This window comes from Schistocerca americana, chromosome 2 (genome assembly GCF_021461395.2).
Source record: "Schistocerca americana isolate TAMUIC-IGC-003095 chromosome 2, iqSchAmer2.1, whole genome shotgun sequence".
Taxonomy (NCBI): domain Eukaryota; kingdom Metazoa; phylum Arthropoda; class Insecta; order Orthoptera; family Acrididae; genus Schistocerca; species Schistocerca americana.
Window position 1 is genome coordinate 578,710,893 of NC_060120.1, and position 26,311 is coordinate 578,737,203.

General features: G+C 45.1%; 1 protein-coding gene across 1 annotated transcript; it reads right to left on the reverse strand.

The window, feature by feature from the left end:
- Positions 1–612: 612 nt before the first annotated feature.
- LOC124594198 (PE-PGRS family protein PE_PGRS17-like) lies at positions 613–12,221 on the reverse strand. Its single transcript, XM_047132557.1, has 2 exons — positions 11,876–12,221; positions 613–1,004 (listed from the first exon to the last, which is right to left on the reverse strand). The coding sequence occupies exons 1-2, from the start codon at positions 12,219–12,221 to the stop codon at positions 613–615; spliced, it is 738 nt and encodes a 245-aa protein (XP_046988513.1).
- Between the last annotated feature and the right edge of the window lie 14,090 nt (positions 12,222–26,311).

Sequence of the window (26,311 nt, forward strand, 5' to 3'; positions counted from 1 at the left end):
CAGAGGCACATGTCGGCCGCCATTGTGAGCACGCCTTAAGTCGAGCATCCAGCCCAGAAGACGAAGTCCGTTTATACCACACAGGGCCCGATGAGCCATCAGTCTGTCATACAGTAACTTTTCGAAGAGCTTTCCCATCACCTCTAATAGATAGGTGGACCTATACGATTTGACTAAGACTGGGTCACTCCCCATTTCCTAATAATTACTTGTTACGCTCTCTTTCAAACAGCCTGGAAAGCCGAGCGCGTTAACACCCCACTTCCAGTATCAAGTAAGCTTCAGATCGAATTTTCCTTGGGCGTTAGCGATGAGGGCTGGTGAGCCGGCCAGTATAAATGTGATTTTAGGCGTTTTCCCATATCCGAGTAGGTTAATACTGGGCTGGTACCCACTATACATCTTCAAGACTCTTTATGCAAACAGGAGATGTTCTCATACTTAAACAGGAATTTTTCTCTAGGTACGTAGAGGCCCCGGAAAAGACAAGGAGGAAGTACAAATTTAGATCTAGTTTATCTGAAGACATCTGAGAACTCGGTAACCTCCCCAAGAGGCTGAGTACAGGATGTTTATTCGGGCCACCCCACTAACATATCCTCCAAGACGTAGTTAGTTTGTGTAGCGAGCTGTGTAGCGTGCTGGTGCATGAAGATGACGACTCTTACGCGCCTTGACCGTCAGTAGAGGAGCAGAATTTGGAATAAGAACTCGCCGCGGCTGCCTGGGGGCGAACGGCCACTGTCCTACGTCCGGGCGCACAGCTGCTGGAGGTGCAGGGGCGTCGGCGTCAGCAGGTAGAGAAAGAGCTGGCGCCTGCTGGCTGGTGGCTGCTGGCTGGTGGCCGCGGCCGGCTGACACCACAACTCCATTTGGCCCGCTACGCGACACCTCCATTAGGGAGCCGGGCGCCCAGCAGTCGCCTAGCACCCACCCCCGCCCCCGCCCTCCCACGACTCGGGAGATTCCCAGGAAGCCTTCTGGCGCTGCCGCCGCCCCCGTCACTGGGACAGTCCAAAAAGCGGTTAGTCCCTTTCTGGCACTGTATACAGGTTGGTCAAAACAGGATGTTGAAGGGAAGGTTCTTCTGAGAAATAATTTTAAAAAATTAGATACGTTGCGCCTTTTCTCACTTATTTAGCACTGAAGTCAGTCAGTTAGGGCGTTACGTGCGCAAATTGAAGCAGCCTGCCACAGGCGGTGTTCTTCGTTTGGTTTCCTCTAACCGAACAAACCCAGATTTTGCTCACCTAGGTTAAATTTATGACTACCGAAAAAGGTACATTTTAACTGGTAATGAGAATTTCTGCAGCTAGAAGCTCACGGACTCAGAGATGCCTGTGCATTACCGCATTTTAGCACATGGAAGTACTTGAATTTGTGCCGCAACGACCGGATTGGCTAAATCGGAAACGGCGGAACGTATCGATTTTTTTCTTAACAATTATTTATCAGCACAACCTCCCCAGCAACAGCCTTACAAGCTCTTCAGACTGTTTCTAACCACCCTGTACATGGTCTAATTGGAGGTGATAAAATGTTCAAATGTGTGTGAAATCTTATGGGACTTAACTGCTTCATCAGTCCCTAAGCTTTCACATTACTTAACCTAAATTATCCTAAGGACAAAAACACACACCCATGCCCGAGAGAGGACTCGAACCTCCGCCGGGGGAGCTGATATATCTTTGTCTTAATCTGACCTTTCTACTGGCTTACCCAACTCGTTATAGGGGGACCTACACCTGAAAGTGTCAGCTAAGTATTTTAACCTTGTACAAATCATTTCCAGCCGTGATAAGAACAATAACTGACAGTAAAACTTCTAAGACCGACTAAAAACTGAGCTCTGGATCTTGGCGTTTGCTGTCTGTAACTTAATGCGCTGACCTACAGAACACACTCATCAAAATTGAAAGTGACTACACCATACTGTGCACCTCAGTGCTCTCCAGGTGGGCCTGCCGGTTTAATACAAAATTCTTGTTACGTTCAATTATATTTATCGCTTACATCACAAGTACAAAGGGCGTTCAATAAGTAACGCAAAACTTTTTTTTCTGAAAGCAATTTCATTCAGGATTCCGATACACCATATTATTCTTCACTCTTTTAACTGCAGAAGCCTATTTTTCAACATAATCTCCATTCAATACTATGACCTTACATCACCTTCCTGGGAGAGCCTGTTGGCCCGCATGGTACCACTCTACAGACAGTCGTGTTGCTGCTTCAATAACTTCCCCATCATCTAAGTACTTCCTGTGGAGTGTATCCTTTATTGGGAACTCGGAAGGTGCGAGATCCCGGGCTATAGGTTGGATGAGGAAGAACAGTCCAATGAAGTTTTCTGAGCTCCTCTCGGGTGGGCAGACTTGTGTGAGGCCTTGCGTTGTCATGGAGAAGAGGAAGTTGATTGCATTATCGTGGTGACGAACCCTCTGAAGCCGTTTCTTTAATTTCCTGAGAGTAGTACAGTACACACCCCAGTTGATCGTTCCAGTGTGAGGGAGGACATCAAACAGGATAACTCCTTCAGAGTTCCAGACGACAGTCGCCTTGACTTTACCAGCTGGGGGTGCGGCTTTGAACTTTTTCTTAGGAGGAGATATAGTGTGGCGCCACTCCGTCGATTGCCGTTTTGTTTCCGGTTCGAAGTGATGAATCAGTATTTAATCGCCTGTGACGATGTTCGAGAAAGAACTGTGACAGCGCGCAACCAACTCCGCACACATGATTATTCGTAGCTAAGACTCCCGTTAGGCGGCGAGGAACCCAACGAAGGCACACCTTCGAGGACCCCAGCTGGTGGACGAGAGTGTCATCACGACCAACAGAGATGTCTATTTGTGTAGTGAGGTGTTTGATTGTGATCCCTCGATCACCTCGAGTGAGAGTGTCCGCACATTGCAAAATGTGTGCGGCCAGCTGGCATGCCGTTAATCGGATAGGTTTGCATTACCTTGTTACAATGATGACAGACGTCTCACCGACTACTCATGGTGCTCTTCTTCACCGTCAGGTCTCCGTAAATATGCTACAAACGCCTTTGAGTATCTCCGATGCTCTGGGTTTTCCTCCAAAAGAAACTCAGTGACACCTTTCTGCGCCGGCCGCTGTGGCAGAGCGGTTCTAGGCGCTTCAGTCCGGAGCCACGCTGCTGCTACAGTCGCAGGTTCGAATCCTGCCTCGGGCATGGATGTGTGTGATGTCCTTAGGTTAGTTAGGTTTAAATAGTTCAAAGTCTAGGGAACTGATGACCTCAGATGTCAAGTCCCATAGTGCTTAGAGCCATTTGAACCATTTGAACAGCTCTGTGCTTGGAACGCACATTCTTTACTGGCGCCAATTTGAAGGCTACACGTAGCGCCGCAGCCTATCCGAACTTCATGAAACTCTACGGGCTAAAGAAGGGAATATTCCACGATGTTCCACAATAAATTCTGCGTTTCTTTAACGGAAAAATGTGTTGTATTAATTACTGAACGCCTGTCGTATTGCCGTCGCTTCAACAAAGATTTTTTTATTTCCATCGAACGCGAACTTGTTGGCAAACTGCTCAGTATCCACTCGCTGTATGCAGTCAGCAAGTTTTCAGGTGTTGACCGACGGTCGAAGCCGGAGAGTGTCACCTCCAAGCCACAAGTCTCTCTCTCTCTCTCTCTCTCTCTCTCTCTCTCTCTCTCTCTCTCTGGCACCGAATGCCGCACATTTGGAATAGCGGACAGTTGGAATCGGCAGGGTCCGTCGGACATTTGTGGTCACGCAGTTAGGTTGATCAGCGATCCCTCGGGCGAGGGAGGCCCTTCCTCGTGCTCGTTGTGTCCCGTTTCAGGCGGCCGTCTCCGCATCTTGCCGACACTAACAGCCCGCAAGGGGCCTCCTTCTTCAACATCCTGATCTCTTTAAATCACGTTTCCAAACGAAAATACTGATATAATTATTGATGGTGCCCCACTACGCACATGAATTTTAGATATAGTAGTTGCTCCTAATACCAACATATTTCCAACTACAGTTTCATTGTGCCAGAATACAGAGCTTCTTTTCAATACCCGGATACCGAAATATTAAAAACTTTTGGGGAACGAAAGCTATACTATAGACTGTGTCAATATGGAAATAGTTCTTTCAGGTATAAATATAGTCCCGTACTCCCTGCATCTGTACGGTGGCTTATCTTCACACTTACTGACTGCGACCGAAACAGCCCATCGCCATGGGAGGAACAGGAAAGGAACCATGTAAAAAGAATGCGGATGTTCGCTAATCATTTTTATAGCTGCGCTTGCTAATTGCTATGACTGTCAGTCCAAAAAACAATAAAGCAATAAGAAATAGGCACGTGAGAGGCTGAAAAGAAGAACGATATACTCTTATGTTAATTTACTCACTAAAATCCGATATCCTTTGCGGCCAAAAATTCACGAATAATGTGTTTTGGAAGAACGTTCAAAACAGAGAAAGAAAAATAGGGCCACGAAACAGTGAACCGAGCTGCGACAAGCTTGTTTCATCATTAAGCTATTTAGAGATGATATTGTGAGGCCTGAGACGTTCTTTACTTTTAGCAAGTAGTAAAAGCCGGTTTTCGCCACACTTCCCACATGCTTTGGACTGTCAAAATGATAAATGACTATGCACCATTGTGGTATATTTAAAATCAGCCAATTAGGCTTCAAAATTTTTATGCAAGAACTGCAGCTCACTTTATAGCTATAACTTAATATTACCGATAAGGCTGCTTCATTATACTTAAAAATTTTAACTAAATAATCTGCGAGGACTCAGTGGTCTTCATAGCTTTTTAATGCATTACTTTTTAACACATTTTCATCCATTTTCTGAATATCGGCAACAGCCTTCAAACAGGACCTAATGCTGCCAGCCCCTCCGTAATTTTTTGCTGTTCTCTCTATCCTATCGTCCATCTTCAAGTATTTCTTCTTTCTCTTCTTCCCTTCAAGATACATCTCCAACTTCATGTACATAGAGTTTGTGAACTCCTCTTCCTTCTTCATGCCCTCCACCAAATAGGTGATTCCAGGGCGAGGTTTTATAATAACGTTATTTATCTTGTTGAGTCACCCTTCAACATCCTTCGTCGTTCGGTGCCTTTTTCTTTGGCAACTCCACACTGCTATTATTCTGAAGCCAGTTATCCATAAAGTAGCCAAAAAATTGAGAGAGCCTTTCGTTATCAGGAGCTTGTGCATGAATCTGAGCCCATCCGTCAGTTACAGCCCCCTGGTTTACAAATACCAACGCACACAAACTAACATGAAGTCTTAAATCTTTGTTCTGTCGGTATCCCTCAGCTAGGCTGAGATCTTGAAGTCTTCGCCATAAACTCTTCTGCATATGGAAATAACATCCATTTATTTCACTTGAGGTGAAAGCCAGAAGAGCTGATATAGCAGCTACCTCAAATTCGACGTTCATTTGTCTAGGACACCATTGAGGAACTGCTTGTTTAATCAGACGTAACAGGTAAATATATATGTCTCTTTAGTTATTATAAACCAATGCACAATCTGCAAAGTTCTATAGGAAAGGCACAATCGTATGTCTTAGGATTTACATGTAATGGAGTATTTACTTGAATTTGTCATGCTATCAATGGAACGGTGCCCCAAGGCCACTTGCAATGAAGAATCCACGAAACATTTTTGGGAGGGTATTTTACAGCGTTTCCAAGATGCTCATTTTTCACTGCTTCATAGGTGCTTCGCATGACGACTCATGCTCTGTAATCCTGCTCAACAAAATGTGAGTCATCACTAAGAATCATATGGTTCCAGTCATTAGAGGTCCAAGATTTATATACTTTGGCCCAAGTCAACTGTTTTTTCTTCATGACAGGTCTCTTAAATCTGCGTATAGATTCTGCGTTAGGCATCACTGTTACAGAGTCACAACTTTTCTTATGAACGTTTCTCATTTCGTTCACGTATACAGGGTTATTACAAATGATTGAAGCGATTTCACAGCTCTACAATAACTTTATTATTTGAGATATTTTCACAATGCTTTGCACACACATACAAAAACTCAAAAAGTTTTTTTAGGCATTCACAAATGTTCGATATGTGCCCCTTTAGTGATTCGGCAGACATCAAGCCGATAATCAAGTTCCTCCCACACTCGGCGCAGCATGTCCCCATCAATGAGTTCGAAAGCATCGTTGATGCGAGCTCGCAGTTCTGGAACGTTTCTTGGTAGAGGAGGTTTAACACTGAATCTTTCACATAACCCCACAGAAAGAAATCGCATGGGGTTAAGTCGGGAGAGCGTGGAGGCAATGACATGAATTGCTGATAATGATCTCCACCACGACCGATCCATCGGTTTTCCAATCTCCTGTTTAAGAAATGCCGAACATCATGATGGAAGTGCGGTGGAGCACCATCCTGTTGAAAGATGAAGTCGGTGCTGTCGGTCTCCAGTTGTGGCATGAGCCAATTTTTCAGCATGTCCAGATACACGTGTCCTGTAACGTTTTTTTCGCAGAAGAAAAAGGGGCCGTAAACTTTAAACCGCGAGATTGCACAAAACACGTTAACTTTTGGTGAATTGCGAATTTGCTGCACGAATGCGTGAGGATTCTCTACCGCCCAGATTCGCACATTGCGTATGTTCACTTTACCATTAAGAAAAAATGTTGCTTCATCACTGAAAACAAGTTTCGCACTGAACGAATCCTCTTCCATGAGCTGTTGCAACCGCGCCGAAAATTCAAAGCGTTTGACTTTGTCATCGGGTGTCAGGCCTTGTAGCAATTGTAAACGGTAAGGCTTCTGCTTTAGCCTTTTCCGTAAGATTCTCCAAACCGTCGGCTGTGGTACGTTTAGCTCCCTGCTTGCTTTATTCGTCGACTTCCGTGGGCTACGCCTGAAACTTGCCCGCACGCGTTCAACCGTTTCTTCGCTCACTGCAGGCCGTCCCGTTGATTTCCCCTTACAGAGGCATCCAGAAGCTTTAAACTGCGCATACCATCGCCGAATGGAGTTAGCAGTTTGGCGGATCTTTGTTGAACTTCGTCCTGAAGTGTCGTTGCACTGTTATGACTGACTGATGTGAGTGCATTTCATGCACGACATACGCTTTCTCGGCTCCTGTCGCCATTTTGTCTCACTGCGCTCTCGAGCGCTCTGGCTTCAGAAACCTGAAGTGCGGCTTCAGCCGAACAAACCTTTATGAGTTTTTCTACGTATCTGTAGTGTGTCGCGACCATATGTCAACGAATGGAGCTACAGTGAATTTATGAAATCGCTTCAATCATTTGTAATAGCTCTGTATCTTGGTTAACTGACGTAATTTCTTCTCGAGCCCTCCTCTTCGTCCTCTCCACTAGCTTCTTTACTTCCAGAGCTGTACCACAGGTAGTTCACAAGGGTGTTCAGATACGTTAAACACTTCTCCGATCTTCGAATCATCCTTACATTGCAATGATCCGATTTTTGGTGCAAGCACAACCTTATTTAGATTTCTTCACTTTATACGATACGCGTAACCACAGTAATGAGCGTGCTCTTGGTCTTTGAAATAACTTCCATACTGATGATGACACCAGGAACTTCGGAAACAAAATGAGCATAAGCAAACGTGTTTCGACAACCGTGGCATTTTCCTTTCGAAGCAGGTAAAACTCCAAGAGTCTGAACTCCGTCCAGGAAAATTCCAGGGGCAGCGTGGTTGGGGAGAAGAAGCTTACCCTTGGAAGCTTGTAAAACTGCAAATTTCTGGAGTCGCAATTACCCGCATTCGCAAATTTCCGGACACGCTGGTGCCAGCTCCCAGGTAGCTAGGACCTATTTCATACTAACTCCTTTGCGGAGTTTATTTCTGCAATGACTAACTCATATTTCTTTATGGAAGCCGTTTTCCTGCAGAGACTGTTGTTTTGTTTTGAAATAAACACTTCATATCATTGTTAGCAGTTACCTAATTTCGCCCCCTTGGGCACAATCAAGCTATCTGGTATTAAAAACAAAAGGAACAAGAAATAAAAACAGAAATATAATATGCATACAAATATTTACACACTTGAGTTACTTACGTCAGTGTAAAACTTGTTATGTGCAAAAATAGTTGTTCTTCATAAATACACATCTTTGAATATAAAAACATTGGCCGTGTTGTTGGTGTGAGAAAATCAAGTGTTTCAAGACTTTTTAGGTCAAGTAGTGATACCACCTGATTGTCTAAAAAGAGAAAAGGCAGAAAATAAAAAAAACCACACCTAGAACTGACAAAACCCTTCTTGAAGACAGAACCCTACTTCAATGAGAGATACTGGCTACTGGGGCTGAAACTGACTCTTCAGCTGTACGGCGTAGACTTGTCGAAGGTGGGTGGAAGGCAGGAAAGCCAATAAAGGAGCAATTCTTAACACCTGTCATGAAGAAAAAACAGTTGACTTGGGCCAAAGTATATAAATCTTGGACCTCTAATGACTGGAACCATATGATTCTTAGTGATGACTCACATTTTGTTGAGCAGGATTACAGAGCATGAGTCGTCATGCGAAGCACCTATGAAGCAGTGAAAAATGAGCATCTTGGAAACGCTGTAAAATACCCTCCCAAAAATGTTTCGTGGATTCTTCATTGCAAGTGGCCTTGGGGCACCGTTCCATTGATAGCATGACAAATTCAAGTAAATACTCCATTACATGTAAATCCTAAGACATACGATTGTGCCTTTCCTATAGAACTTTGCAGATTGTGAAGGAACATTTCAACATTATCTGGCCCCAAGTCACCCTTCTACAATAGTAAAGAAAAGAACGTTAATGTGCCTCAGTGGCCTGGTAATTCAGACTTAAATCCCATCGCGGATTTGTGGGATGCATCTTGGTAAAATGGACTGTTCAACAAAAGAATGCGTGTTAGAAACGTGGTAAAGTGTGGTTTCATGTCGACTAACTACGAAACATTTGCTTTAAACTGGTCGAACCTACGGCACAACGTGTTCAGAAGCTCATTAAGGCAAAGGAGGGCACATTAATAATTATTATTTGGTAAGCTACAAAATGTATTATATTAAATTTGTGCATAAGTTGGTAGCATTTTAGTTTTGTATGTTGGTATTCCGGTAGCTATGAGTTCATTTATCGATTGTTCAGCATGACGGTTTGTCGTCCTACGGTCCCGGGTTCGATTCCCGGCTGGGTCGGGGAATTTTCTCCGCTCAGGGACTGGGTGTTGTGTTGTCTTCATCGTCATTTCATCCTCATCCGGCGCGCAGGTTACCCAATGTGGGGTCGACTGTAATAAGACCTGCACCACGGCGGTTGGACCTGCCTCGCAAGGGGCCTCCCGACCAACGACGCCAAACGTCCATTTCCGTTTTTCCATCTATTGTCAGTTTTTATTTGTAGTTCACTGTTGTTACTTGAGTTTGTATATTATCATTTCGTCATCTGGAGATAGTAAGTGGAGCTGTGGACGTTAGAAAATGGAATGTCAAGTGGAAAAATCGGAACATTTCCGACATACCCTGCTGTATGAATTCATCAGTAGAGGGGTGACAGCAGCGGAGGCGGCCACAAACATTTTCGCCGTTTATGGAGATAATGACATTGCACAGAGTATTGTAAAAAAAATGGTTTTATTCTTCTAAGGAGGATCGTTTTGACGTTGGTGACTCTCCACGTTCAGGAACGCCTTTGGGGTTTGATGAAGGTCGGTTAAACGCATTTATCCACAATGACCCGCGTCACTGTACTCGAGAACTGGCAAATGTGACGAACTGTGATCATTTCACCATCAAAAGGCATTTGCATGCAACGGTGAAAGTTCAAAAATCAGGCACTTGAGTACCGCATACTGTAAGCCAAAATCACGAAAATGGGCTGGTGGCCTTATGTGCCTCTGCTTGCTCGTCATAAAATGGCTCGTGAACAACACCGACTATTGGCTCAAAATGGCTCTGAGCACTATGGGACTCAACTGCTGAGGTCATTAGTCCCCTAGAACTTAGAACTAGTTAAACCTAACTAACCTAAGGACATCACACACATCCATGCCCGAGGCAGAATTCGAACCTGCGACCGTAGCGGTCTCGCGGTTCCAGACTGCAGCGCCAGAACCGCGCGGCCACTTCGGCCGGCTGACACCGACTATTGCTATCCTGCATCGTTACTGGTGACGTAACGAAAAGAAGGTAATGGTTGAGCTCAAACACAGGAACAACTCCCCTTGCAAAACGCTGTGCACATTCACAAAAGATAATGTTATACTTCTAGTGGAACAGCGACGGTATGATGTGCTACGAATTGCTTCCCCGAGGTGAATCCGTCACTGTTGCCATTTATTGTCAACACCTGAGACGTCTTGCAGACGCAGTCCAAAATCAGCAACCAGGAAGACTGCGTGAAATGATGCTACTCCACGATAATGCCCTCCCGTTTTCTGCTGCACTGACAAAAAACGCTATAAGAAGCTGGATGAGAAGTCATTCCGCAACCGCTTTATTCACCTGCTTTTGCGCCCTCTGACTTTCACCTTTTCCGCTCTCCATCGAATAAGCTTCAAGGTACTTCCTTTTTGGATGAAAATGCACTCCGAACATGGCTCGACGAATTCTTCAGCTCAAAACGACGCGATTACTACGGAGACAAAAAGCTACCCCAGCGTTGGCAGACTGTTGTAATACGTGAAGGATAATACACTATTGATGACTAAAATCTTGGTATGCCTATGTTTTGCGTTTATATGAAAGGGAAGCAGTGGTTGGGAAGGGAGTGAGACAGGGTTGTAGACTCTCCCCGATGTTATTCAATCTGTATATTGAGCAAGCAGTAAAGGAAACAAAAGAAATATTCGGAGTAGGTATTAAAATCCATGGAGAAGAAATAAAAACTTTAAGGTTCGCCGATGACATGTCAGAGACAGCAAAGGACTTGGAAGAGCAGTTGAACGGAATGGACAGTGTCTTGAAAGGAGGATATAAGATGAACATCAACAAAAGCAAAACAACGATAATGGAATGTAGTCGAATGAAGTCGAGTGACGCTGAGGGAATTACATTAGGAAATGAGACACTTAAAATAGTAAAGGAGTTTTGCTATTTGGGGAGCAAAATAACTGATGATGGTCGAAGTAGAGAGGATAAAAAATGCAGAATGGCAATGGCAAGGAAAGCGTTTCTGAAGAAGAGAAATTTGTTAACATCGAGTATAGATTTAAGTGTCAGGAAGTCGTTCCTGAAAGTATTTGTATGGAGTGTAGCCATGCATGGAAGTGAAACATGGAAGATAAATAGTTTAGAGAAGAAGAGAATAGAAGCTTGCGAAATGTGGTGCTACAGAAGAATGCTGAAGATTAGATGAGTAGATCACATAACTAATGAGGAGCTATTGAATAGAATTGGAGAGAAGAGGAGTTTGTGGCACAGCTTGACTAGAAGAAGGGATCGGTTGGTAGGACATGTTCTGAGGCATCAAGGGATCACCAATTTAGTATTGGAGGGCAGCGTGGAGGGTAAAAATCGTAGAAGGAGACCAAGAGATGAATACACTAAGCAGATTCAGAAGGATGTAGGCTGCAGTACGGACTGGGAGATGAAGCAGCTTGCACAGGATAGAGTAGCATGGAGAGCTGCATCAAACTAGTCTCAGGACTGAAGACCACAACAACAAGAACAACAACAACAATATGGAAAGAAGGTACGAACATACGCAGCAATGCAGTACAGAAATATAAACATGAACTATAAAACTAGATAGGTCGATTTCATATGTCTGCAGTTTGTCTGGATGAATTAAGCCAGGACTTCGCCTTCCTAGCAGCACCAACTTTGCTTTCCTCCAAACTCCGAAGGCTCTCCAGGACGCGAGGCTCCAGGCGCCAGGCGCCAGGTGAGGGCGGACAGGAGGCAGCGCCGCCCCCACCCCCGCCCCCGCCCGGAGCAATTAGCGACGACTGACCCGTGATTGAGATGGGAGCCGGCGGCGCCCCATTACACGAGCGGAGTCCCATTTGGGGCAGCCCCGACTTACATAAAGCAGCCGGCCCGGCCCGGCCCGAGACAAATGGACGGCCCTTCCCGGGCGCAGATGTGACATTCCGATAGGCGGCGCCGCCCGCCGGCCAAACACCGAAACCCTTTCTGGCAGCGGCAGCAGGCGGCAGCCTCCCGACACGCGTCGCCCGCTCTAGCTGGAGGGTTGCGCTGCCACTGACCGCCGCCAGCGCCCGCTGTCCCCACAAATCCATAGTGACGAGCAGCAGGTACCAGCGACAGCCAGACTGACAGCCGGCCTGAAGGTCCGCCTTGTCCAGCCACGTCACAGTAAACAACACCCATCTGTGAAGCCTTCAGGTCGCAGCTGGGAGCACGGAGACAGCAGGTGCATAACGGGATTCATAGGTCATGGATGTACGCCAAGGATAGCAGATGTAATTTGTCCAAATTAGAAAAAAAAGAAGTGATGATCATGGTCTGTAAGGGCAAATGAAACAGTGCGTGCTTCTGGTGTAAGCCTATTGTGAAGGGAATAAATCAACTCAATCGTTTTCGAGAGCTGTAGATTGTGTAGACGTGCCAACCAGGTGGTCGTGTCACCCCACCGAGCGAGATGGCGCAGTGGTTAGCACACTGGACTTGCATTTGGGAGGACGACAGTTCGAACACGCGTCAGACCATCCTGATTTAGGTGTTCCGTGATTTCCCTAAATCACTTCAGGCAAATGCCGTGATGGTTCCTTTGAAAGTCACGGTCGACTTCCTTCCTCATCCTTCCCTAATGCAATAGGACTGATGACCTTGCTGTTTGGTCCCCTCCCCAAAATCAACCAATCTTCGGCCGTAGAGGGCTTAGCTGAAAAAAAAAGAACTAGTCACCCGATGCACAATTGGTCGATATTGTAAGGAACGTCTAATATGTCTTTCACTATAATCATTCTGACGAAAGGTGAGTTCGACATGGGCTAACTCATCTGACAAACTCTAATGGTCTGAGATGACATGGGCTCTGTGAACAAAGGTACCAAATATCCCTTTAAATATCCCTTCACTTTGAGCGAGATGGTGACAGTATGAGTAGGCTTCCTATAGACGGTACGCCCCAACTTAACATCCACCTTACTCCTGACCAACACATCAAGGCAAGAAACACAGCCATCCTTTTCCCACTCCTTCGTGAAACGAATATTCGGGTAGATTGAATTCAAGTGTTCTAAAAAGTCGTTCAAATTCTCACTACCGTGAAGTCAAACGCGGGTTTCAGTAAGTGGAAGTCAACACATGCCGAAACTGGTTCATTAATCCAGCACTAAGTCAAATCTCAATCAAGCGTAACGAATCAGACAGAGGAACGCGAGGGAAGAGAGACACCACATCAAAATTTACTAGAAAATCTGAGCCATTCAAACGCAATTCCTCGGCGGGTTTCTTACGTCGATGAGAGGCAATGCGTTTGTGGCAGTCAGTTGCAGTTGTGACATCTCATACACTAGTCAAACTATCAGGACTGTGAAGGACCGGTGAACCTATATAAGCGGCACAAACGCTTACAACAGCCGAGCCGAGCAATTCCGCCATTGCAGAACGTTATCGTGTCATTGGTCATCCTAAGGAATATAACAACACAGAAATTCAGGCATGCGCTTCCAGCTGTTAAGATAATATTATTAAGGAAGCTGTGGAAATTAAATTAGCAAGTAACCTTACAAATAGAGATGGTGGCTTTTGTTTCAGTTCTGCACGGAATCCTACTCTCTCTCACTTGTCAAAAAACAGAGAAACAGAGTTCAAGCTATTCACCAGTTGATTATTAATTTCACTGTCAATTACTTGTGACGTCCGTTATCTCTGGTTTGTGACGAAGTTAGTGTGGCCGGCCGCTGTGGCCGAGCGGTTCTAGGCGCTTCAGCCTGGAACCGCACGACCGCTACGTTGCAGGTTCGAATCCTGCCTCGGGCATGGATGTGTGTGATGTCCTTAGGTTAGTTACGTTTAAGTAGTTCTAAGTTCTAGGGGACTGATGACCTCAGATGTTAAGTCCCATAGTGCTCAGTGCCATTTGAACCACTTTTTGAAATTAGTATTTACAGTGTGTGTGTGTGTGTGTGTGTGTGTGTGTGTGTGTGTGTGTTATCTGTACGGAGTTTCTCTGAAAACCGAGGTTTTAAATTCGCTTGCACAGCTCTTACTTGCTGCAGTTTTGCCTTGAAAATGGCAGCGTGTGCTCCTGTCGAAATATCGGCGGTTCTCAATGCTGTCACCTGGCTACATTCCCGTAAGTTATACGAACATTGTATGCGCCGTGAGAAACTAAGGTCTCACAATTGTCTGGTACTTATCACAATCATTTTAACCAACTTCCCGTCTAATGACGTCCAGTTTCTTAGGAGGGGGCTGATGGTGTCTGCATCCTTAATGAAGACCAGAGTTCAAGTAACATAAATTGAAAGTGGATTGCTGTAAGTAACAACTCCAAGTCTTCTAAAATGAGTCACGTAACTGATAGTGTGGATGGACTTTGCCGAACTACTCGAGAACACTAGGAGAACGGACTCACTGCATGCATTGCTGTAATTACACAGAGGGGGAAGGGGAGGAGGAAAAGAAGAGGGAGAGGGTTAGGTACACGGAAGTGGAGCATTAAAGTCTTTCAAGTGTATTCGTAACATTCTCTAGGTTCATTTCTCAAGACCGGTTATACTGTAAATCCTCGGAGATCAAATCTGCGTGATTTTCTTGCCTCTGGAGAAAATAGTTTTTCAGCAAGCATAATACGGCTCCATAAGTGTTTGGAAACAGCTAGTAAGCATGATCATGACTGGAGAGTATTTTTGAGTATTCCCCTAATCTCAGTCCAATTTAACTTCTGTTGGTCCAGCCCTTCCACTGTGTAAATTCTTGGTTCAAATGGCTCTGAGCACTATGGGACTTAACTACTGAGGTCATCAGTCCCCTAGAACTTAGAACTACTTAAACCTAACTAACCTAAGGACATTATACACATCCATGCCCGAGGCAGGATTCGAACCTGCAACCGTTCCAGACTGTAGCGCCTAGAACCGAACGGCCACTCCGGCCGGCGTAAATTCTGGGCTACTTACCTTCACCAGCAGTCCGAAGTTATGTGGCCAGCACGAATTCAGATACGCAAGAATTCAGATACAGGAGCAGACCTATAAATCACTTCCAGATGGAACAGAATGTACTGTTGCCTGTGGATATGACAGATATAAGATTTTCTTTTTGCATGATTTACAAGTTTCCTGCCTCGCCTCTCTCTCTTCTAACGATATTATAGCTCGCTTTAATTGCCCAATCTCCTTGTGGAATGAATCAATTTAAAGTTGCCCATAACATCCCCAATACCGACAAAATTAGTTCTTAGTTGCGGGTGTCACAAGCTGCTCAAGAGCCGCAGCCATTAGGTAAGTGAGCAACAGCGCACGAATCGCCATAGCAAGTAAATATTCGTGCAATATTTCTAAATACAAATATATGTGTTTTAGTGGAGTAGCTGACAATAGAGAAAACCGCGGTAGCGCTGCGAAGTGCTCTCTCAGTGACCTGAGTTAATGAATTTTTCCTCTAATATAAACGTGATCCACTGGCAATTTATTACCGTGCAGTGGACAAATCAACTATTCTGACACTAGGTGTTTTTTTGTGAGCGGTAGTTAACATGCTGAAGATTAGATGGTTAGATTACGTAACAAATGAGGAGGTACTGAATAGGATTGGGGAGAAGAGGAATTTGTGGCACAACTTGATTAGAAGAATGGATCGGTTGGTAGGACATATTCTGAGGCATTAAGGGATCACCAATTTAGTATTGGAGGGCAGAGTGGCGGCTAAAAATCGTAGAGGGAGACCAAGAGATGAACACACGAAGCAGATTCAGAAGGATGTAGGTACTTCGAGACGAAGAAGATTGCACAGGATAGGGTAGGACGGAGAGCTGCATCAAACCAGTCTCTGGACTGAAGACCACAACAACAATAATTTTCTCATTGAACCCTTCACAAAAGCATCCGGAAAGTACTCTAAAATTGGAAAGCAATGTGGCAAGACTACGCTTCTACAGTTAAAACACTGACAGGCAAGCTCTCGTGCCACGCTTCGTCGTTATACGCAGACAGACAGGCCTAGGCTGTTAAGGTAAAACTTCATTCCTTATACGACGTAGATGCAGGGCCAGCAATGATTTTTCTGATGCATCGGATGGATCTTACGAAAACTATTCCAGACATAAGTACACTGATGAGCCAAAACATTATGACCATGTGCTTAACAGCTTGTTTGTCCATCTTTGGAACGAAATAAAAATGGTTCAAATGGCTCTGAGCACTATGGGACTTAACTTCTGAGGTCATCACACACATCCATGCCCAAGGCAGGATTCGAACCTGCGACCGTAGGGGTCGCTCGGTTCCAGACTGAAGCGCCTAGAACCGCTCGGCCACTCCGGCCGGTGGAACGAAATAACTCACTGATTCTGCGTGGCAGGGTTTTGACAATTTGTTGGTAGGTTTGTAGACGTCTATGTACACGTCATGTAATTCGAGTAAATAACGGGCCGCTGATGTACGTACGCGGTGACAGTTCCTGATAACGACCCACATTAGTTCCATAGGATTTACATCAGGCGAGTTTGGTTGCCGAGAGATCGACACGAATTCACTGTACGAGGTCTGTTCAAAACATTCCGGAACTTTCTACGCTTACCTTTGAAACGTCCCGTTAGAAAAATTTATGAATGACTGTGCTGATAAACCTCTTACATTATTTGATTTTCAAACAGCTTAGCAGAACTGAATGTACTCAGACATTTCGCTCTTTACCTATTCTGATCAACACTAAACTGACACACAATATTGTTAGCGCAACGCAATCTGACTTTCAAAAATCCCTAAAAAAGAATGGCCCTGACTAACAATAACCTATACCTTTCATGAATCACTTACCTCACAAAAATCTTCGTTACTCAAACTACTGCAATACAGCGAGCGCCAATACTGCCAGCTAAATAAAAGATTCTAGCTACTGAAGGCACTAACTACTGATAGGCAAAGTTAGCAAATGAAAGATTTTGATAGAGAACAAACAATGTATTTACCTTCATAGTGTTCAAAAGCCATAATATATATATATATCAGTTCATGACATCCAGTCCTACAAATTTACTGTCTCTGATGGACACACGTCCAGATCATCCGCTCTCAAAACTCCGCCATCTCTCTCCCCACATCCACCACTGCTGGCAGCTCACCTCCAACTGCGCAACACTACAATAGCGAATGTTCCAACAATGACAACCAGCCACAGACTTCACACAGCTCAGTCAGTGATTTTCATATAGAGCGCTACGTGGCGTTACCAACATAAAAACCTAAAGAACCTACTTACACCTTTTACTTATTGTGCATTGTCTCTGTTCGGTCATTGCATGTGACTGAGCCTCTGGACAGTGCTGCCCTCTCTGGAGGTATTTGTTCATGACGGACAGTGGTCAGTGCCCCCCCCCCCCCCCCCCCCCCCCGAGGGCACCCAACGGTACACTCACCCGGTGAGTGAGAGATTTGCAGTTGTGAAAGGACACTCGGTCGAGCGGCTGTCGGCTGTAGGGGCCCGCGCGCCTCGTAGCTAGAAGGCGAATATGTGTATTTTCTTTGTGTGTGATTGTCGTCAATAAGAAGTGCTTCGCTACATATGTTGTCGTTCATTGCAATCCGAATGGATCCGAACCATAATATAGTCCTTTAAATTCTTGGTACTCCGGTAAAATTGACGATTCAAATTTCTGCCTGCGGGCGCAAACAGTCTCCTTCGAAATACTATCCTCTACTACTCACGCACCGCTCCCAACGCCATTCCCACGTCTAGAAGCAGTTTTAGTACGCTTCTTACTGGATCGCGGGAAGTGGCGTCTGCTAATTTTCTTTTATTCGTCTGTTGTAGCAAATCCTTCCTTCAACAGGGTTTTCAACTTTGAAAACAAAAAAAGTCTGGAGAGTACGGAGGACGAGGCAGCACAGTGATTTTGTTTTCTGTTCAATAGTCACAAACCAACTGAGATGAATGTGCTGGTGCGTTATCGTGATGCAAGAACCATGAATTGTCTCACCACATTTCAGGTCGTTTCCTTCTCTGAGGATTTCTTGACATGATCCAACTGAAATGTTACATTCTTCTGCAGTCTCTAGGACAGCCAGTCTTCGGTTGTCACGCACAGTTTCGTTGACGTACCTGACACGAGCGTCGTCAGTAGACGTCGAAGGATGTCGTGAACGAGGATCACCTTAACTTCCGTTCGGCCATTTTTAAGCCGTGTGAACCATTCGTAACATCGATGACGACGATGACGATGTTTGGTTTGTGAGACGCTCAACTGCGCGGTCATCAGCGCCCTTGTAACAACGAGTACGGCTTAAGCACTCGTCACCGTAGGCTTTCTGCATCATTTGGTGTCTCTCTGTACAGGTTTTATTGAGTACCATGCAAAATTTAATGCAGACGCGTTATTCCTGTTACTCTGCCATTCTGAAATTCGCACGTCCTTCGCGGATGAGTTACATTTCCTTAAGATTTTTCTTATGAATCTGAGTCTAGCATCTGATTTTCCCACTATTTTTTTATGTAGTCATTCCACTTAAGGTCCTCTGGATAGTTACTCCGTGATATTCTACGGTAGATACTGTTTCCAGTGGCTTGTCGTCAACAGCGTAGCTATGCAGTAAGGAATTTCTTTTCCTATGTATGCACAATCTATTACAGTTATTTAAGTTCAGGGTCAACTGCCAGAGCCTACACTATTCATTAAATCTTTGGAAGTCATTCTGCAAATCGTTACAATATTCTGGCGTTCCTACTTTCTCATAGACAACAGTATCATCTGCAAGCAACCTTAGTGAGCATCCAGCACTTTCTACTAGTTCCTTTATATACATTCTAAACAGTAACAGTCCTATCACACCTCCTTCGGGTACTCCGGAAAATACCTTCACATCAGTCAAGTTCGTATTTTTTCAGTAAACAGCAGTGCGGGACGGTGTCAAACGCCTTCTTGAAGTCGAGGATTACCGCCACTGTCTAGGCGCTGTGGATCTCACGGAAAACCAGAGCGAGCTGAGTTCGCAGCATTTCTGAGGAACCCATGTTGATTTTTATGGAGGAGATTTTCCTTTTCCAAGAATGTCGTAATTTTTTAGCATAAAAGATGTTCCATAATTCTACAACAGATAGACGTCAACTGCATAGGTCTATAATTGTGTGCACCTGTCCTACGGCCCTTCTCCAATATAGGAATGACCTGTGCTTTCATACAGTCACTAGGTACCATTCGTTGCTCGAGTGATCTACGATAAATTACTGCTAGAAGGGGAGCAAATACTTTCGTATAAGCTTTGTAGAATCTTATAGGTAACTCATCTGGTCCTGACGCCTTTCCACCACTAAGCGATTGTAGTTGTTTTCCTATTCCACGATCAGTTACGTCAATGTTTGCCATTTCGAAGTTCATAGGACGATTGAAAGGAGGTAAGATGCTACAGCCTACCGCGGTGAAACAATTTCGGAAGATCGAAGTCAGTATTTCAGCCTTCTCTTTGTTATCTTCTGTTTCGGTGACAGTATGGTCACTGAGTGAATGAATAGATGACTTTGACCCACTTGCTGATTTTACATACGACCAAAACATCATAGGATTTTTACTCAGATCGCCTGACAAAGTTTTACTTTCAAAGTCATTGAGTGCTTCTCTCTTTGCTCTTCTTACGTTCATTTCCGCTTCGTTCAGCTTTTGTTTGCCAGTTAGTTTTTTACTTCTTTTGACCCTGATATGAAGTTCTCTTTGTTTGTGTAGCAGTTTTCTAACACGGCTATTAAACCATGGTGGGTCTTTCCCCATCACTTAAGATCTTACTCGGAACATACTTGTCTAGGGTATGTTGCACGATTCCTTTGATTTTTTTCTGTTTGTTTTTCACTTCTTCGTCCTCATCAACGAATATTTGATTCAGATTGCTCAGATATTATGAAATTTGTATTCTGTCAGTCTTGCTAAGCAAAAATATCTTCCTACCTTTCTTAAAATTCTTTGTCAGACCCATTGTGATTGATACTATAACAGCCTTATGATCAGTAGTACCTTCCTGCGCGTCAACTGATTCAATATGTTCAGGTCTGTTCGTTTCCAGGAGGTTTAACGAGTTACTCTCACGAGTTGGTTCCTATCTGCTCAAAGTAATTTTCGGACAAGACATCCAGAACAATGTCACACGAATCCCTGCCTCTGGCACCAGTTTTGACAACATGACGCTCCCAATCTATACCTGTCAAGTTGAAGTCACACCCTGTTACAACTACATTATCAGGAGAACTGTTAACGATATTCTGCAAGTTCTGAGCTCTTGACACAGGTGGTCTATAAAAGCATCCGATTACCGTTTTTGATCAATCTTTGATACTTCACGCAGATTAATTTACAATCGCCGGCCGGGGTGGCCGAGCGGTTCTAGGCACTACAGTCTGGAACCGCGAGACCGCTACGGTCGTAAGTTCGAATCCTGCCTCGGGCATGGATGTGTGTGATGTCCTTAGGTTAGTTAGGTTTAAGTAGTTCTAAGTTCTAGGGGACTGATGACCTCAGAAGTTAAGTCCCATAGTGCTCACAGCCATTTGAACCAATTTACAATTGGAATAACCTCGACAGATTTTATCGAAATCTTTACAGCAATAAACACGCCGCCATCATTGGTGACTAACATATCCTTATGATAAATATTCCAGTCTGAACTTAGAATTTCGTTGTCATTTACGTTGGTTTCAACCAACTTTCTGTTCCTAATACTATCTGAGCATTATAACCTTCAGTAAAACCTTTCCACGTCTGATCTGAGACGACCAACGTTCTCTGAGGACACTGTGGCTAATTTGTCAGGCAAATCGTCTTTAATCCCAAGGGAGGGTTTCTCTAACCTAAAAATGTCCCATGTGCACGCCACCCGTACTCCGCTACCCCAGTAGCCGCTTCCTGCGAATACTGCACTCCTGACCTGTTAAGGGGAACCCTACAATTCTGTACCCGACAGCGAAGGTCGAGAAATTCCCATCCGCTACCGTCGCAGGGTCGTCTAAGCCTCTCGGCTTAGACCTTCCACTACACTCCAAACCAGAGGACGGCGATCAACCCTCGGTACGATGCTACAAATAGACAGCTTAGCGTGGTCCCCACGTGCAATGCTAGCTGCCTTCACCAATTTAGCCATCCACCGAAATGAGCCGAGTACGCCCTCAAAACCCATGCGGAAGGTGTCATTCATTCCGACATGCTCCACTATATGCAGCCAGTTGCGCCCATTACGTTCGATAGCAGCCGGCAGAGACTCTTCACGTCACGCACGAGACTCCCCGTCAGACATACCGAGCACGCACTGGCATTATTTCCCGCGTTTCCTGCTATTTCCCTGAGGGTCTCCATCATCCAACTAACACTGGAGCTCCCAATAACACTTGTCCAGAGTGGGCAGGAAAATCGTCCGCTGCCCCAACGGGAGAGGTATTGCATGCTGGCTCAGAGTTATCGTCAACACTGGGTAGCATCTCGTGTCTGTTGCTACGGCGTAGGAAGCCAGCCGCGTGATCTATTCCCTATTTCGCCGTCTGCCCAATGAGACGCGGAACCCACCACTGTCTGACACCCACTCTCAAGTGTGGACAGACCGGTCAGACGTTGCGTATCAGAAGATGCAGCGATATCCAGATCAAAAGAGGATTCCAACGGCACCAAAGATATCGCAGGTCTCGTCCCCATTGCCGCAACTTTGAGCAGTAGGCGGGAGCATGTCGACGCTAGCCAACGCTAGCCAACGCTGCTTCCAGCTGTTTACAGGCAGCAACCAATTCTCCTTGTATTCGCTCACAACAAGCACAGTCCTTAGACAGACTGTAGTGTGTAAAAATAAATATAAGATCTCAAACGGCGCTACTGAGTTTGGAATGTACGCAAAATATAACTAGGAGAATAAAGAAACACTAAAAACTGCTCTGCAGATTTCGCACACTGAGATGGAAGGCTCTGAAACAGAAATAAATTTCTCTACTGAAGTGGATGTCTCTGCAGTTACCTGTTACTAGAAACTCTTCTTACCCAAAAGCTACTGCACGAGATAAGTGTGCAAACTAGAATGGACTTTCTGTAGATGCTCACGACAATAGCACATGAACATTCGACTAGCTTCGCCGTTTTCGAGATACTCGTTCACAAGTTCTGCGAAATAATAATCCGCCCTTGGCCAAAGACACTTATCTCAATGGATTTCCCCATTTACAGCGCATATCTTCGCTAGGGTGATCCCTAGCTTACATACTTTTATTACCGAGTCACGTGCTACCAACGCCACCAGGTGGTATCCAACATCGCAATGGGCAGCGGTCACAGTATCTGGCTTGTCAGTGTACGTTTCCCGGTTATTGCCGGTTCCAGCCAACTTGCTTTCAAGTTTTAGGATATCAGATTCTTTTGCTAAGCGTTTCATCCTCAAAATTAACAATCGTTGTATGACTGTACTGGTATTTTCAAGTGCTTTCGGGTGCCGTTAATAGAAGTAGCCTGAGGTGATAAAAGTCGTGAGATACCTCCTAAATCGTGTCGGCCCTCCTTTTGTTCGACGTAGTGCACCATCTCGAAGTCCCATGCACTGAAGAAGTCGTTAGTCCCCTGCAAAAATACTGAGCCGTGCCACCTCTACAACAAGCCGTGATGGCGAAAGTGTTGTCGGTACACGATTTTGCGCACGAAATGACCTCCCTTATTATGTCCCATAAATGCTCGATAGGAGGCTAATTCATTGCCCAGAATGTTCTTCACACCAATCGCGAACAGTTGTAGTCCGGTCACATGGCATATTGTCATCCATAAAAATTGCATCGTCGTTTGGGAACATGAGTTCCCTGAAAGGCTGAAAATGATCTCCAAGTAGCTGAACGTGATCATTTCCGGTCAATGACCCGTTCCGTTGGACCAGAGGGCCCACGTCATTATGGAGCCACCAACTTGCACTGTTCTTTGTTGACAAGTTAGGTCCATGGCTTCGTGAAGTCTGCTTTGCACTCGAACCCTACCATCTGCTCTTACCAACTGAAATCGGGACTCATCTCGCCAAGCTACGGTTTTCTAGTTCTCTAGGGTCCAACCAATATGATCACGAGCCCAGGAGAGGCGATGCAGGCTATGTCGTTCTTTAGCAAAGGCACTTGTATCTGTCTGCAGACATAGCTCTTTAAAACCAAAATTCGCCGCTCTGTACTAACGGATACGTTCGTCGTACGTCCCACATTGATTGCAGCGGTTACTTGTTGCTTTTTTATTAGCACTCACAAATCCAAGCAAACGCCGCTGCTCTCGATCCTTAAGCAAAGGCCGTCGGTTAGTGCACTGTCCGTGACGAGAGGTAATGTCTGAAATTTGGTATTCTCGGCACACTCTTGACATGGTGTATCTCGGAATATTGAATTCCCTAACGATTACTGAAATAGTGTGTCCCATGCGTCTACTTCGAACTATTATTCCGTGCTCGAAGCTTGTTAAATCCCGTGCAGACATAATCACATATGAAACCTTATCACTTGTATCACCTGAATACGACAGATACGCGAACGAATTGCCCTATTGTACCTCGCGCACCCGATACTAACGCCAGCTATATGTGTGGGTATCGCTATCCCATGACTTTCGTCAGTACAGTGTATATAATTCCACATGCATTAAAAAAGGTCTTGCATCACCTCGGTTTCGAGAGTTCCGGAACCTGTACAGAAAATTGGTATAGAGATCAACATAAACGTCTTTTCCGCCCTTTTTATTGCTCATGAAAACCACACATTGCATGTTGTACCGCCATAGAGCGAGACCTTCAGAGGTGGTGGTCCAGATCGCTGTACACACCGATACCTCTAATACCCAGTAGCACGTCCTATTGCATTGATGCATGCCTGTATTCGTCATGGCATACTATTCACTAGTTCATCAAGGCACTTTTGGTCCAGATTGTCCCACTCCTCAACGGCGATTCAGCGTAGATCCCTCAGTGTGGTTGGTGGGTCACGTCGTCCATAAACAACCCTTTCAATCTATCCCAGGCATGTTCGATAGGGTTCATGTCTGGAGAACATGCTGGCCACTCTAGTCGAGCGATGTCGTTATCCTGCAGGAAGTCATTCACAAGATGTGCACAATGGGGGTGCGAATTGTCGTCCATGAAACGAATGCCTCGCCAATATTCTGCCGATACGGTTCCACTATCGGTCGGAGAATGGCATTCACGTATCGTACAGCCGTTACGGCGCCTTCCATGACCACCAGCGGCGTACGTCAGCCCCACATCATGCCACCCCAAAACAGCAGGGAACCACCACCTTGTTGCACTCGCTGGACAGTGTGTCTAAGGCGTTCGGCCTGACCGGATTGCCTTCAAAATCAGCCAGACCGGGTTGTCTCCAAACACGTCTCCGACAATTGTCTGGTTGAAGGCATACGTAACACTCATCAGTGAAGAGAACGTGATGCCAATCCTGAGCTGTCCATTCGGCTTGTTGTTGGGCCCATCTGTACCGTGCTGCATGGTGTCGTGGTTGCAAAGATGGACCTCGCCCATGGACGTCGGGAGTGAATTTGCGCATCATGCAGCCTATTGCGCACAGTTTGAGTCGTAACACGACGTCCTGCGGCTGCACGGAAAACATTACTCAGCATAATGGCGTTGCTGTCAGTGTTCCTCCCAGCCATAATCCGCAGATAGCGGTCATCCACTGCAGTAATAGCCCTTGGGCGGCCTGAGCGAGGCTTGTCATCGACAGTTCCTGTCTCTCTGTACCTCCTTCATGTCTGAACAACATAGATTTGGTTCACTCCGAGACGCGTGGACACTTCCCTTGTTGAGAGCCCTTCCTGTCACAAAGTAATAATGCGGACGCTATTGAACCGTGGTATTGACCGTCTAGGTATGGTTGAGCTACAGATAACACGAGCCGTGTACCTTCTTCCTGGTGGAATTACTGGAACTGATCGGCTGTCGGACCCCCTCCGTCTAATAGGCGCTGCTCATGGATGGTTGAATACATCTTTGGGCGGGTTTAGTGACATCTCTGAAAAGTCAAAGGGACTGTGTCCGTGATTCAATATGCACAGCCAACGTCTATCTTCAGGAGTTCTGGGAACCGGGGTGATGAAAACCTTTTTTGATGTGTGTATTTTAAAAAAACCATGCGTACTTGAATATCTCGATCGATACAAGAGTTAAAACTCTTTATAACATAGAAAAAGTATGTGCCCCTTAGGATATTATACGTCCGCAGCTCGTGGTCGTGCGGTAGCGTTCTCACTTCCCGCGCCCGGGTTCCCGGGTTCGATTCCCGGCGGGGTCAGGGATTTTCTCTGCCTCGTGATGACTGGATGTTGTGTGTCGTCCTTAGGTTAGTTAGGTTTAAGTAGTTCTAAGTTCTAGGGGAGTGATGACCATAGATGTTAAGTCCCATAGTGCTCAGAGCCATTAGGTTATTATATTTGGCCGAAAATCTCGTTTCGATATGTGGAACCGCTCACAAAATAAAAGGGATGTTACGTTTTACGTGATTCACCCTATACATTGAGAATTCCGGAACGGATTTCCGAATTTATACCTGCAAATAAGTAGTCCAAATGTGTACAGCCAGTTCCGAGTCAGTATCGCTAACGACAGTAGTGCGAAGTGAGCGACCCACAGTGACGCGGAAAATGAGTTCGCATGTGCGGCACTTTTACTATGCTAGGAGCTCATAACTCATATGTCGCACTTGAAGTCTCGTAATTGGAATCTACGGTTAGGGTGTCCTCCATTCAATCATTATTTTTAACTAATGGTACAAGCGGTTAGCATACAGCGTTCTGGCATTTCTAGTGGTAACTTGAGAATAACCTGAGGTCATAAAAAATTCAGTATGATTACTTAGTCAGTGTGGTCTAGTTAACAAGACACTTGTGCTACAAATCTTTCAGGCCTTATATGTAGCAAGATAAAAGAAGTCAAGTGTTCATTAATTAAACGCAACTTCATATTAGAAGCTTCGCGAAAACGTTACGGGAAGATCTTTCATGTCAATTAAGAGCTAAAAGTTGCTCTAACTTAGAGAGCTACTATGTCACGCAGGTTACACGCCACCAGTTCCCATGTGTCTGTTGTCTCTTGTTAGCATAACTTTAGAAACTGAAGGAAAGACCGCTCCATTTATTCAGATGACGCGTTTCTCGAATGACTTTCTGATTTCTAAGTAGTTCCTATCTTAGGGATAACTTTAACGAAGTTATTTT